Source organism: Lissotriton vulgaris, chromosome 1_1 (genome assembly GCF_964263255.1).
Source record: "Lissotriton vulgaris chromosome 1_1, aLisVul1.2, whole genome shotgun sequence".
Classification (NCBI taxonomy): Eukaryota; Metazoa; Chordata; class Amphibia; order Caudata; family Salamandridae; genus Lissotriton; species Lissotriton vulgaris.
Window position 1 is genome coordinate 205088789 of NC_141685.1, and position 12562 is coordinate 205101350.

General features: G+C 49.1%; 1 protein-coding gene across 3 annotated transcripts in view; it reads right to left on the minus strand.

The window, feature by feature from the left end:
• Window positions 1-12562, minus strand: part of C1_1H1orf210 (chromosome 1_1 C1orf210 homolog) — a 165222-nt gene that overhangs the window by 64805 nt on the left and 87855 nt on the right. For all 3 annotated transcript variants that reach the window (XR_015307478.1, XR_015307477.1, XM_086952185.1), the window contains exon 2: window positions 5779-5891. Coding sequence is in view for 1 of the 3 variants with exons in the window: in XM_086952185.1 (XP_086808311.1) it covers window positions 5779-5818 (40 nt within the window). In the remaining 2 variants the exon portion in view is untranslated. The remainder of the gene's footprint in view (window positions 1-5778; window positions 5892-12562) is intronic.

A 12562-nucleotide genomic window follows, 5' to 3' on the forward strand; every position in this document is an offset into this window, starting at 1 on the left:
TGGGACTTCCATACTTACATCCCCCAAGCCATAGGGACTGTGAAAATGCAAGGGTCAGAGAAGAGCAAGCGCAGCAGAGAGCCCCGCCCACTCAGCAGGAGAGCAGGCGAGCGGTGAGGGTGTGGTGTGCCTCCGGAGGGCATGTTATACCACACTATTGCAAGTATACCACTAATGCATGGTGCAGAAGTGCACTCTCATTTACAAACAGCACTTTTTTCATGTAAATGCCAGTAGGCCTAGGCGGAGCTCACGCGGAACTCAGCGAAGTGACCAAAAAACTCCACCGCGCTACGTGGAGTTCCGCAAGCGGTGAGGTGTGTTAGGTCGCACCGTTTGCACTGATTTTTAGCGCTGGGTGTTTGACCCGCGCTGGAAAATCAGCATTAACATCGCCATGCTCAGCGCAAGAGGGCGCTGCTTCTTTCTGCTGCTCAAGTTGAAGTTCTACTCGAGCGGAGGCTTCCTCAACGCCAGTGGAAGGTTTCACAATGCACGCAGTCACGACTATCAGTGACCACCCACGTTGAGAAATCTCGCTGGGAGGTGGTCTTACGTTGAATTTTCCTTGCTCACCAACTTAACGTCGGCAAGCGTGAGCGAGGAAAAAACTCTGCGTGCTAAGCGGAGTGCAGGAAAAAAAACTCAGTGAAAGGATCCGAGGACTTCACCACCCAGGCCTAGTAATTGACCACTAAATTTGCACAGATATATATATATATATTTTTTTAAACAGATTTTATTTGTCAGAGTAGTACATACAATGCAGATCCCTGAGTCCCAGAGACAACTGCCGCATATAGGATACAAAAATTGTACTTTGATCATTTTACACATTTATGCAAAGGAGAATATGAAAGGCAATACGAATAAAATCAATCCCTGCAAAACAACCAACATGACCCCCTCCCCCCCACCCCCCAGAGAGCCATCTCCTTAGTTCGGAACAATATATCACTGACCCAGACTGCCATTGATCTACCCAAGAGCTCAATGTCCACAATACCATTTCCCGTCAAGGACCTGCAAGCAACACATGAGAAAAGCGTAAGGTACGGGGAGGCCGACAGGTAGCACAGGGTCCCGGCTCCAGAGCCTAATCCTGGTAAAATTGACGCAGGGGAGGTATTTGAATGAATCAACCGCAGGCTCATTGCAAAAGCCGCCCCTCGTGGGGAAGCCAAGGCTTCCGTCCAGTCCTCTTCCTGCATCTGACCTCCATCTCCCTCCCAGGCCTCCCGCAAACGCTGCAATGAGGGGGAACAGTGCGTGACCAGGGACTGATAGATTTTAGAGATCTTATGGTCGAGGAGGTCCCCCATAAACACCTTAGCCTCTATTGGGCTGAACTCCGGCAGCAAGTTCAGACCCTCCAAGCTGGGGGAGATAGCATGCCTAAATTGCAAATATTTAAAGAATTGCGTCTTTGTCATCTGGTAATCACTCTGGATGTCCTGAAAAATTGTGCCCCGCATAACGCCCCCCAAAGTAGATATCCCAATGCTGTCCCAGTCACGAAACCCAGAGAGGCTCAGCAACTGCGGAAAGCGGTCATTGTGCCCTAATGGGGTCTCCCAAGTCAATCTGTTCCACCAATCCATCCGCCGCAACACCAGCCTCCAAAGCTGAAAAGCAATCCACATGGCAGATGGAAAGGGATGCCTCAACGGAGCTGAATAAAGAAGAGTATGTAGGGACCGGTCACCCTTTGAGCATCATTCCACTGCATATGCCGAGTACGCTCTGTCCCCATGCCACCACTCGTTTAAGACAAGTAGATGCGATGCTACATAATAACACCAAATATCGGAGGTTGCTAGCCCCCTCAATATGTGGATAGAAAGCACATCCGGATTGCTACCCTCACCGTGCCGCCATCCCAAAGAAACTGTCCCAGGACAGAATTCACCTGCCGGAACCACCGTGGGGGAATCAGGTAGGGATGATTCTGTAGTTGATACAAAAGTCGCAGGAGTGCTACCATCTTAAAAATGGCTGACTGGCCGTAGATGAACAGGGGCATGTGGGACCAGGTCTTAATATCCTCACGCACATGCTCCCATACCGGTGCAAGGTTCCGCTCCCATGCCTTGGTGGAGGAGTCGGACAAATACACCCCAAGTATTTCATGCCCCCACACACCACCTGTACCAGCGATGTCCAAGAACCGAGCTTGCCCCGACCTTCCAATACCCATAAGGTAGATTTCTGAGGGTTCATATAAAGACCTGATGTTTCCCCAAAAATCTGCATGATAAGCAACAACCGGTGGCCCGTTCATTCTAGGTTGGTAAGAAAAAACAAAACATCATCTGCATACAGGGCGATGCGATCAGAGAGTCTGTACGGCCATTCAAAACAGTACACCTGAGCGTCCATACGCACCCAAGCTGCAAAGGGTTCCATTGCTAGAGCGAAAAGATATGGAGACAGCGGACAACCCTGCCTGGTGCCCCGTCCAATGGAGGAAGCAGAGTAAACGAAGCCCTCGACTCGCACCGATGCCATCAAATCAGTGTATAGCAGGATCAAGTAGAACAAGAAACGCGGTCCAAGATTCAGCTGCCGCAGGAGCGCGAATAGATAGACCCAACTCAAAGAAACAAATGCCCTATCCATATCCGCCAACAAGAGCGCTGACCGTTACCCCAATCCCTGTACCATCGTGACAGCCACATGCTTCCCCCTAATATTGTGACGGGTTGCACGCTGGGGAATGAACCCCGCCTGGTCTGGATGTACAAGTAGGCCTATATGGGGCGGAGGCAATTCGCTAATGCCTTAGCTAATATCTTGGCCTCCACATTCAGGAGGGAAATAGGGCAGCACGATGCGTGATGTTCCGGCGGTCTACCGAGCTTGTGAAAGACCACTATTTCCGCATGTCTCCAATAACTGGGCAGACACCCCCGGTCCTTGGCGTCCTCCACCACCCTACGGTAGTGGGGCCCCAGCTGCTGAAAATATATATTTTTTAATTTGCACGGAAAGCCATTAGGGCCTGGAGCCTTGCCCCCGTTCAGTTCTCCCAGGCCCGCCCTCAATTCCTCTTCAGTAAGTGGGCCGTCTAGTTCTTCCCTGACTTGATCTGGCAGCGTAGATATGTATTTTTACTGCTAAAACCAAATCGCACCAAACGACAATGCATGGAATCTGGCTGGTTTCTGCAAATAATGATCGGCTACACATCACGACGTGTCTTGATTTGTTTAGATTCTATAAACGTGTTCTTTTCCATCACACTCCATATCTTTATTGCTCACTCAATTTCAGAGCCTCAGCATGGGTATTTCTGGCGCCTCGCACCCCTACTTCTAGCGCCTAAACATCCTGGTGCCTCTTAGTTTGTGAAAAAATAATAATTGCCATTCCTATAAATATTTTTGAGGCCTACCAAGCAAGCAACTGCAGCGCCCACACCAGTCCGTTGCGCCAGGGCCGGACTGGCCGTATCGGGCACCAGGCATTTCCCCGGTGGGCCGCCAGGGTGGGGGCCGGTTTGGGCCTCTGGGGGCCGTTTTTGTTACAGGGCTGTTTTGCAGCATAGCTGCAATATCGGCCCCTGTAAAAAAAATCGTCCTGAACCGGCCCTGGCAAACAACTCGGCTGCACCCCCAATCCCCTGGGGGGCATCAAGGCACTTTGCCAGGGCTGGTTTTGATTCTCAGTCCGGCCCTGCGGATCGCCCACAGCCTACGGCCTCTGCCTGCTGGGTGACTCTACGAGCCCCCTGAGCAGAGAGCAGCAGGCGCACTGTCCAGGTGGCGAGTGTAATGTTCTAAATTCTGCGGGAGCCCGGATGTGCTCCCATACATTGTATCACTCTCTGGCCAGACGTGGCTAAGGAGGCAATACCTCCCTCAGAGCTGACCCTCCACAGTAAGGTTATTATAATACAGATGCACTTGCAGTAAGGGAGGAGGTAACAGATTACTCACACTTGCTGTAATTTTGAAAGGGTGCAAAGCACACTCTCTCCTCCATAGTAAGTGAGATAGTGTGATTTCTTTCTATGCTCACTGGTGTTGGTTGGACACCCTCTCTCTTCAGCAAACACACAAATAGTGTTATGGGACAGAGATCCTCGTAACTCAAGGGTTAGCATGTCATCTGTTAAAATGTGGAGTCTGATTACGGCTTTGTGAAAGGAGGTAGAGATCAGCACACAGTGCACTATACCATATGTCAGTGGCGGCTCCTTATTCTGGGCTCTAGGGTGTACCCAACCTGACTCCTGTGTGGCCCCACATCTTGCACTTTGCCTCTTTCAATCCCAACACTGCATTTTTATTTCATTTGGCAGTGTGTTCATGAAAACAAGATTGTTGTGGTGTTATGAACACTGCCAGTGAGTCAGAGGGAATGAGAATGAGTAAGTTAGAGAATGTGAGTTCGAGTGAGGGGGAAGACAGCAAATGTGAGATCGAGCGAGTGTGAGTGAGGCAAATTTTAAAACAAATGAGGGAAATTCCAACCAGGTATTACAGCTCTTCTCATAGATCACAGCCACCACTACCTTACGTCTTATCAAATACTATCATAGGAGAATGGATCACTTGTCCTGTATTATTACCAGGGTCTAGGGTGTTGGCCGTCTTAAAACCCCTCATTCACGTAAATGGTACTCTGGCGGTATATCTTGGTTTCCGCTTGTGTACCTATGTGAAAAGCATCATCATTTGGTCTTACAATATGCTTTCCTCCTCCTGGAGGGAGACCTACTGGTGATTACAGTAGTGATCAGAGATGATGAGAGAGTGAATAAAGTGATTTTAAATTACCTCCATCTGTCAACAACGCATTTTATTCTATTGGAGATGGGGCAAGGATAAAAATCAGAGGGCGGTAAAATCCGGATTTGTAAAGCGCAAACTACTCACCCTTACGTGTCTCAAGGTACTGGGTGTCGTTGTGGAAATTAACTGAGCTATTGCCCAGAGTCACATGGTGCTGAGCTGAGCTGCCACCGGAGCCAGGGATCGAACCGTGAACCCTGTGCTCCAAAGTCAGGTGCCCTGGCCACTGCACCACACCTCTCCACGGTGCATATCTAGAAGGGCTACTGTTCTATAGCACCTACTTTAAATCATGTGTGGTCGACATGTTTCAGCCCTATCGATGCCCAATCAGGTTGGGTGGCTTTCTCCAGGACCAGTGTTGTGCACAATACCAAGTTAGTGGCATGCGAGGATAAGTTTTTGCACTTACCCTTCTTCTCAGATGTTATGGGTCTATAGTGCCTATAACTTACAGTTTTGCTTGTACGCTTCCTCAGGGGTCAGGCGTGGGCCTCCTCACTTACTCGAGGAGTAAGAGTCACAACTTGTGCTCCCTCCAGGAGGAGGAAAGCATATTGTAAGACCCAATGATGCTGCTTTACAGGTAGATACACAAGTGGAAAATCAAGCTAAACCCCCACAGTACCATTTACATGAATGAGTTTTTTTTTAAAGATTGTTAACACCCTAGACCCTGGTAATAATTCAGGACAAGTGATCCATTCTCCTATGATAATATGATCATTGCCTGGAAAGCTGAATGGATCTCAGCTTCTGTCTCCCTTGATTGATTAAGAAAAAAATGATGTCTTATCAAGCCAGTCGTGTGGCAGCAAAGTGAACAATACTAGGGCAAAAAGGAGTCCTGGGAGTACAACTCCTGCAATTGAGCGGTTGCTTTGCCTCTACACACAGCATGCAATTTTTTTTTACTCCTACCTTAAACTAAATAAGATATACCTTACTCCGATTCCAGCAGTAAGATCAAGAAATTACTTACTTCCATTTCCAGGGGCACTCGTTGTCTGCTCTGCCACCATTTCAGCGATGTCACGTCATTTACTCCTGCATTCCTCCTGGGGCAGTCGCACAGCCTGGTGGATCCTCGTCCCCCTGAAAGATAAAACACCTCTTGTAATAAAAGAATATACATCAGACTGGCAGAGGTGTACCCCTATCTCCAACAGCCAGGAGCCAGCTGGCAGGAGTAGCAGGGATGCTGAGGGTATAACACACCAGTAGCCAAGCACCTAAAATGTCCACATAGACTTCCAACTCACTGCATTTTACGTCGAGGCAGCTTCATAGAGTACTCTATACAGTGCTTAATTTGAGCCAGGGGTTTCCGGTGCTCGGCACCAGCACTTAATTTTCAACACCTGTGCTTATGACAGTCTGCCACATGGTGGCGCTGTCTGTCCAATTTACAGATGAACTCAACAACAGTTGTATATAAATTCAATATACATTAACCGCTTGACTGCGCCGCAAATTCTGCAGTAGTGCTGGGGGAATAATGAGTGGGCGGGGTACGGATGGCCCCGGCCATCCTCCGCACACACACACCGTGACTTCGGACAGTGGGAGGCGGTCGGACGCATGGAAGGGGTTAAAATGGCTTATAACACATAACATAAAATAACATGAGTATTTGTAAAGGCATCTTGGAGCTGAATAACAGATAACAGATGCTTATTGTTACCCAACTCAATGGTACTCATTTTATTGACCTCAGATGGATGAAAGGCTGAGAGGAACTGCTGGGGTTTGAACTTGTGACCCTAAGTTCAGACACGGGCCCCTGCAGCCCAGGCCATTCTTATAGCGTTGGAGGCCTGGAATAGTCTGAATTGCCACACTTGTAGGGTGTGATGGTTAGCAGTTGTGTTGGTACTGGCAGGGGCAAAAGGTGGGGCAAACTGCAGCGGGCTCCTGATGAGAGCCCAGGCACTTATTTATCTTTACAAATTAAGTAGTGACCCTATACGAAGAGATGCCTAGTTCTAGAAGTGAATGCATTGCACACTGAGGTAATTTCACAGAGTACCCTAGTCATACAGATACCTACTATATAATTATATTTCGACTTTGTGATAAAAGACGAGACCAGATGAAGGATTATGGAATGACTGGAGACATCCCCCTGTTGAAAGTTATAAGTAGATTTACTGCTAGTAGTACCAAAATAAAAGTATAGGGCCCCATTCACAGAACTAACTTAAGAAAAAATCCCAAACTTACAACCATTTACTCATTTTGGTATTCATAGAAGGAACTTACTCATTTTGGTATTCGCAGAAAGCACTTACTTATTGCTGAGTAAGTGCCTTCTGTGAATACCAAAATGGTAGTAAGTTTAGGATTTTGTCTTAAGTTAGTTCTGTGAATGGGGCCCATAGTGTGCTAGCACAGACTAGAGTAGTGTAATCCTAAACGCAGTAAAGGTGGGACCCATAGTAGTGGCACCAGTGGCGATATCAGAGGTTGCTGCAGCACTAACACAAGGCACTGAATGCTGATTTCAGGGGTCATTTCCTCCTTGGCAGAGGGCAACTGCTTGCTGCTTATGGCTAATTCAGGGATGTCTGCCATGAACTATATTTATAGATTTCTAACCAAAAACTGCTGCCTGAGGCCTGAGCCTGAAAGACCGAAGTAGGCCTCTTTCAGTGGCTTCCAGGGTCTAACCTGAGGGATAGGGCTGCTGTCTGAGGCCTGAGCCTGAAAGACCGCAGTAGGCCTCTTTCGGTGAGCTTCCTGGGTCTAACCTGAGGGATAGGGCTGCTGTCTGAGGCGTGAGCCTGAAAGACAGAAGTACACTCCCTTCTGTGAGCCTCCAAGCTCTAACCTGAGGGATAGTGCTACTGTCTGAGGCATGAGGCTGAAAGACTGAAGTAAACCTCTTTCAGTCAGCTTCCAAACTCTAACTCTGACTTGAGGGATAGCTCTGCTGTCTGAGGCATATCCTGCCAGTTGCACATATAGTTTCAGTTATATTAACTTGTTTAATGCAAATGAAAGAGACAGGATGGATTTACAACTAAGAGAATATCAAACGTCAGACTCTGTCTATGGATGGACGTTAGTGTTTATTTTTCTTTCTGCGACTTCAAAATGAGAGGATTTATGTGGCAATCTTGTTTTGAAAAGAAAGGCTTTCTTCTAGCACACAAGAAAATGTAATGCCTGCAAATGAACTGAGCAGATACTTCCGAATATATCAGACTTAGCAAAGCACAAATGAAGCACATTTTTTTTGTAATTCTGATGTGTGGTAAAAACATTGTTTCAAAATGAATTAATACGTTAAGTGATGCTGATATCCACACATTACTGTTTTTGTGCTATATCGTTTATTCAGTAAATCTGTATGTCTGGGCAAATGCAATGGTGATTTCCTTGGAAATGTGTTGTCTGTAATAGGCAATGCGCTACCACACCATGCATACTCCACACTACGCCAGTCCACTCTACAACCCTCTCCTCCACTCTATGTCACTCTACGCCACTCCATTCTACGACACGCCACTATCAGTAGACCACTACACAATACGACACACCAGTCCATTCTATGACACTCCACGCCACTCTATGTCACTCTATGCCACCCTACTGCACGCCACTCCATGACATGACACTCCACTCTATGCCCCTCCAATCTAAAACACTCTACAGCACGCCACTCCACTCCATGACACGCCACTCCAATCTACTCCATTCCACTCTATGCCACTCTACAACACGCCACTCTGCTTTATGACAAGCCCCTCCATTTTAAGCCCTTCACTGTACACCATGACACTATGTCACAACACACTACTCCACTCTGCGCCACTACACTCTATTTCACTGTATGCTATGCCACTCTAGCCTACTCCACTCCACTCTATGCCATTCTACGATATTCCACTCTATGCCACTCCACTCCTCAACACTCTACTCTACGGCACTTTACACCCCTCCACTCTACAACACTCTACGCCACTCCACTCTACAACACTCTACTCCATTCCACGACACTCAACACGACTTCCTCTACATCATTCCACAACACTTTACTGCACTCTACACTATGACACACTAGTCCACTCTATTGCACTGTGCTACTCTACGCCATTTTACTCTATGCCACTCCATGTCACTCCACTCTTTGGTACTCTATGTCACTTCCCTCTACAGCACTCATTTCCACCCTACTCCCCTCCACTCCTCAAAGCTCTTCTACACTCTATGCCACTCCACCCTACTCCAACTTGATGACACTACATCCTACTGCACTCTGCTCTACGACACTCCACTCCATTCCATGCAACTACATTCTACTCCACTGTATGCAACTCCCTCTACCCACTCCCCTCCACCCTAATTTACTCTATGCCACTGTACTCTACGCCACTATACTCCACTCTGCAATACTCTGAACTACTCCACTCTACGCTCTCCAATCTCCTCCATGCCACTAACGTTTACCTGAACAGCAGCCACACCAGTGTACAACATGACTTAAACACATTGGAAAAGCCAATAGCTCTTGCATGGGAGAGACCTATTGGCTTTGCCATTGCTTTTTTTTAACGATTATTTTCTAGGAGTATGAGCCCACTAGACTTGCACTGTCAAGCCACCTCCTTTCCCCTCCCCCCACCTTTTTCTCCTTGTGAAACACCCCTGGGGAGGGTCAACAGAACAAGTATTGTAATCTTTCATGTGAGCCGTTTCAGAACTGCTGCAAAACTCTGGATTCTGGATATTTCTTTTGAAGATGTGTGCCCTTTGACCCCCTGTTTTCCAACCCACTATCACCAAGGATAGCTCCTTGTGTGCAAAGTGAATGGGGTAAAGACGTTCACCAGTGCCCAATGCACTCTCCTATTCTCTCACTCTCTTTCTCACACACAAACACGCACACTATGCTTAGGTTAATGCAGTGACCTCTGGGGGCTACTTTTTGTTAAAGATTGTAAAAATAATCCTCCCTTTTATTCCAACAGATCTCCAGAAGACCGTCATGTTGGTCCTCATTGGTTCGCAGCTAGACTACTGCAATGCACTTTATCTCGGTACCTCGAAATACCGTATAAAATAAGCATTTGCAATGCAATAGGTCTCGCATTAGGAAAGTGTGAGCTAATGGTATTGTAAATGACAATTTTTTTAATATGTGTTGGCTTTGAAAATATACAAATTAGTAGCATTGTTATTCACAAAGCCAATAGCTTACACTTTCCTAATGTGAGTCCTATTGGCTATGGCAATGCTTGTTGGTAGCAAGCAAGGACAGTTATGGTGTGGTGCTGAGTGATGAAGTGGTTGGGCTGAGTGATGTGGTGGTGTATTAGAGTGATGTGGTGGTGTCCCAGAGTGATGTGGTGGTGTATTAGAGTGATGTGGTGGTGTATTAGAGTGATGTGGTGGTGTATTAGAGTGATGTGGTGGTAAATTAGAGTGATGTGGTGGTGTCCCAGAGTGATGTGGTGGTGTCCCGGAGTGATGTGGTGGTGTATTAGAGTGATGTGGTGGGGTATTAGAGTGATGTGGTGGTGTCCCAGAGTGATGTGGTGGTGTCCCCGAGTGATGTGGTGGTGTCCCCGAGTGATGTGGTGGTGTCCCAGAGTGATGTGGCGGTGTCCCAGAGTGATGTGGCGGTGTCCCAGAGTGATGTGGCGGTGTCCCAGAGTGATGTGGCGGTGTCCCAGAGTGATGAGGCGGTGTCCCAGAGTGATGAGGCGGTGTCCCAGAGTGATGAGGCGGTGTCCTTGAGTGATGTGGTGGTGTCCCCGAGTGATGTGGTGGTGTCCCAGAGTAATGTGGTGGTGTCCCAGAGTAATGTGGTGGTGTCCCAGAGTGATGTGGTGGTGTCCCAGAGTGATGTGGTGGTGTCCCAGAGTGGTGTGGTGGTGTCCCAGAGTGATGTGGTGGTGTATTAGAGTGATGTGGTGGTGTATTAGAGTGATGTGGTGGTGTCCCAGAGTGATGTGGTTGTGTATTAGAATGATGTGGTGGTGTATTAGAGTGATGTGGCGGTGTAACAGAGTGATGTGCTGGTGTCCCAGAGTGATGTGGTGGTGTATTAGAGTGATGTGGTGGTGTCCCAGAGTGATGTGGTGTGTCCCCGAGTGATATTGTAGTGTCCCAGAGTGATGTGGTGGTGTCCCAGAGTGATGTGGTGGTGTCCCAGAGTGATATGGCGGTGTCCCAGAGTGATGAGGCGGTGTCCCTGAGTGATGTGGTGGTGTCCCTGAGTGAAGTGGTGGTGCCCCCGTGATGTGGTGGTGCCCCTGAATGATGTGGTGGTGTCCCTGAGTGATGTGGTGGTGTCCCCGAGTGATGTGGTGGTGTCCCCGAGTGATGTGGTGGTGTCCCCGAGTGACGTGGTGGTGTCTCTGAGTGATGTGGTGGTGTCCCCGAGTGATGTGGTGGTGTCCCAGAGTAATGTGGTGGTGTCCCAGAGTGATGTGGTGGTGTCCCAGAGTGGTGTGGTGGTGTCCCAGAGTGGTGTGGTGGTGTCCCAGAGTGATGTGGTGGTGTATTAGAGTGATGTGGTGGTGTATTAGAGTGATGTGGTGGTGTCCCAGAGTAATGTGGTTGTGTATTAGAATGATGTGGTGGTGTATTAGAGTGATGTGGCGGTGTAACAGAGTGATGTGCTGGTGTCCCAGAGTGATGTGGTGGTGTATTAGAGTGATGTGGTGGTGTCCCAGAGTGATGTGGTGTGTCCCCGAGTGATATTGTGGTGTCCCAGAGTGATGTGGTGGTGTCCCAGAGTGATGTGGTGGTGTCCCAGAGTGATGTGGCGGTGTCCCAGAGTGATGAGGCGGTGTCCCTGAGTGATGTGGTGGTGTCCCTGAGTGAAGTGGTGGTGTCCCCGAGTGACGTGGTGGTGTCTCTGAGTGATGTGGTGGTGTCCCCGAGTGATATGGTGGTGTCCCTGAGTGATGTGGTGGTACCCCTGAGTGATGTGGTGGTGTCCCCGAGTGATGTGGTGGTGTCCCCGAGTGATGTGGTGGTGTCCCCGAGTGATGTGCTGGTGTCCCCGAGTGATGTGCTGGTGCCCCAGAGTGATGTGGTGGTGTCCCCGAGTGATGCGGTGGTGTCCCCGAGTGATGTGGTGGTGTCCCCGAGTGATGTAGTGGTGTCCCTGAGTGATGTGGTGGTGTCCCCGAGTGATGTGGTGGTGTCCCCGAGTGATGTGGTGGTGTCCCAGAGTGATGTGGTGGTGTCCCCGAGTGATGTGATGGTGTCCCCGAGTGATGTGGTGGTGTCCCTGAGTGATGTGGTGGTGTCCCTGAGTGATGTCCCTGAGTGATGTGGTGGTGTCCCTGAGTCATGTGGTGGTGCCCCTGAGTGGTGCCCCTGAGTGATGTGGTGGTGTCCCTGAGTGATGTGGTGGTGTTCCTGAGTGATGTGGTGGTGTTCCTGAGTTATGTGGTGGTGTCCCCGAGTGATGTGGTGGTGTCCGTGAGTGGTGCCCCTGAGTGATGTGGTGGTGTCCCTGAGTGATGTGGCGGTGTCCCAGAGTGATGAGGCGGTGTCCCTGAGTGATGTGGTGGTGTCCCTGAGTGAAGTGGTGGTGCCCCTGAGTGATGTGGTGGTGCCCCTGAATGATGTGGTGGTGTCCCTGAGTGATGTGGTGGTGTCCCCGAGTGATGTGGTGGTGTCCCCGAGTGATGTGGTGGTGTCCCCGAGTGACGTGGTGGTGTCCTCGAGTGACGTGGTGGTGTCCCAGAGTGATGTGGTGGTGTCCCAGAGTGATGTGGCGGTGTCCCAGAGTGATGAGGCGGTGT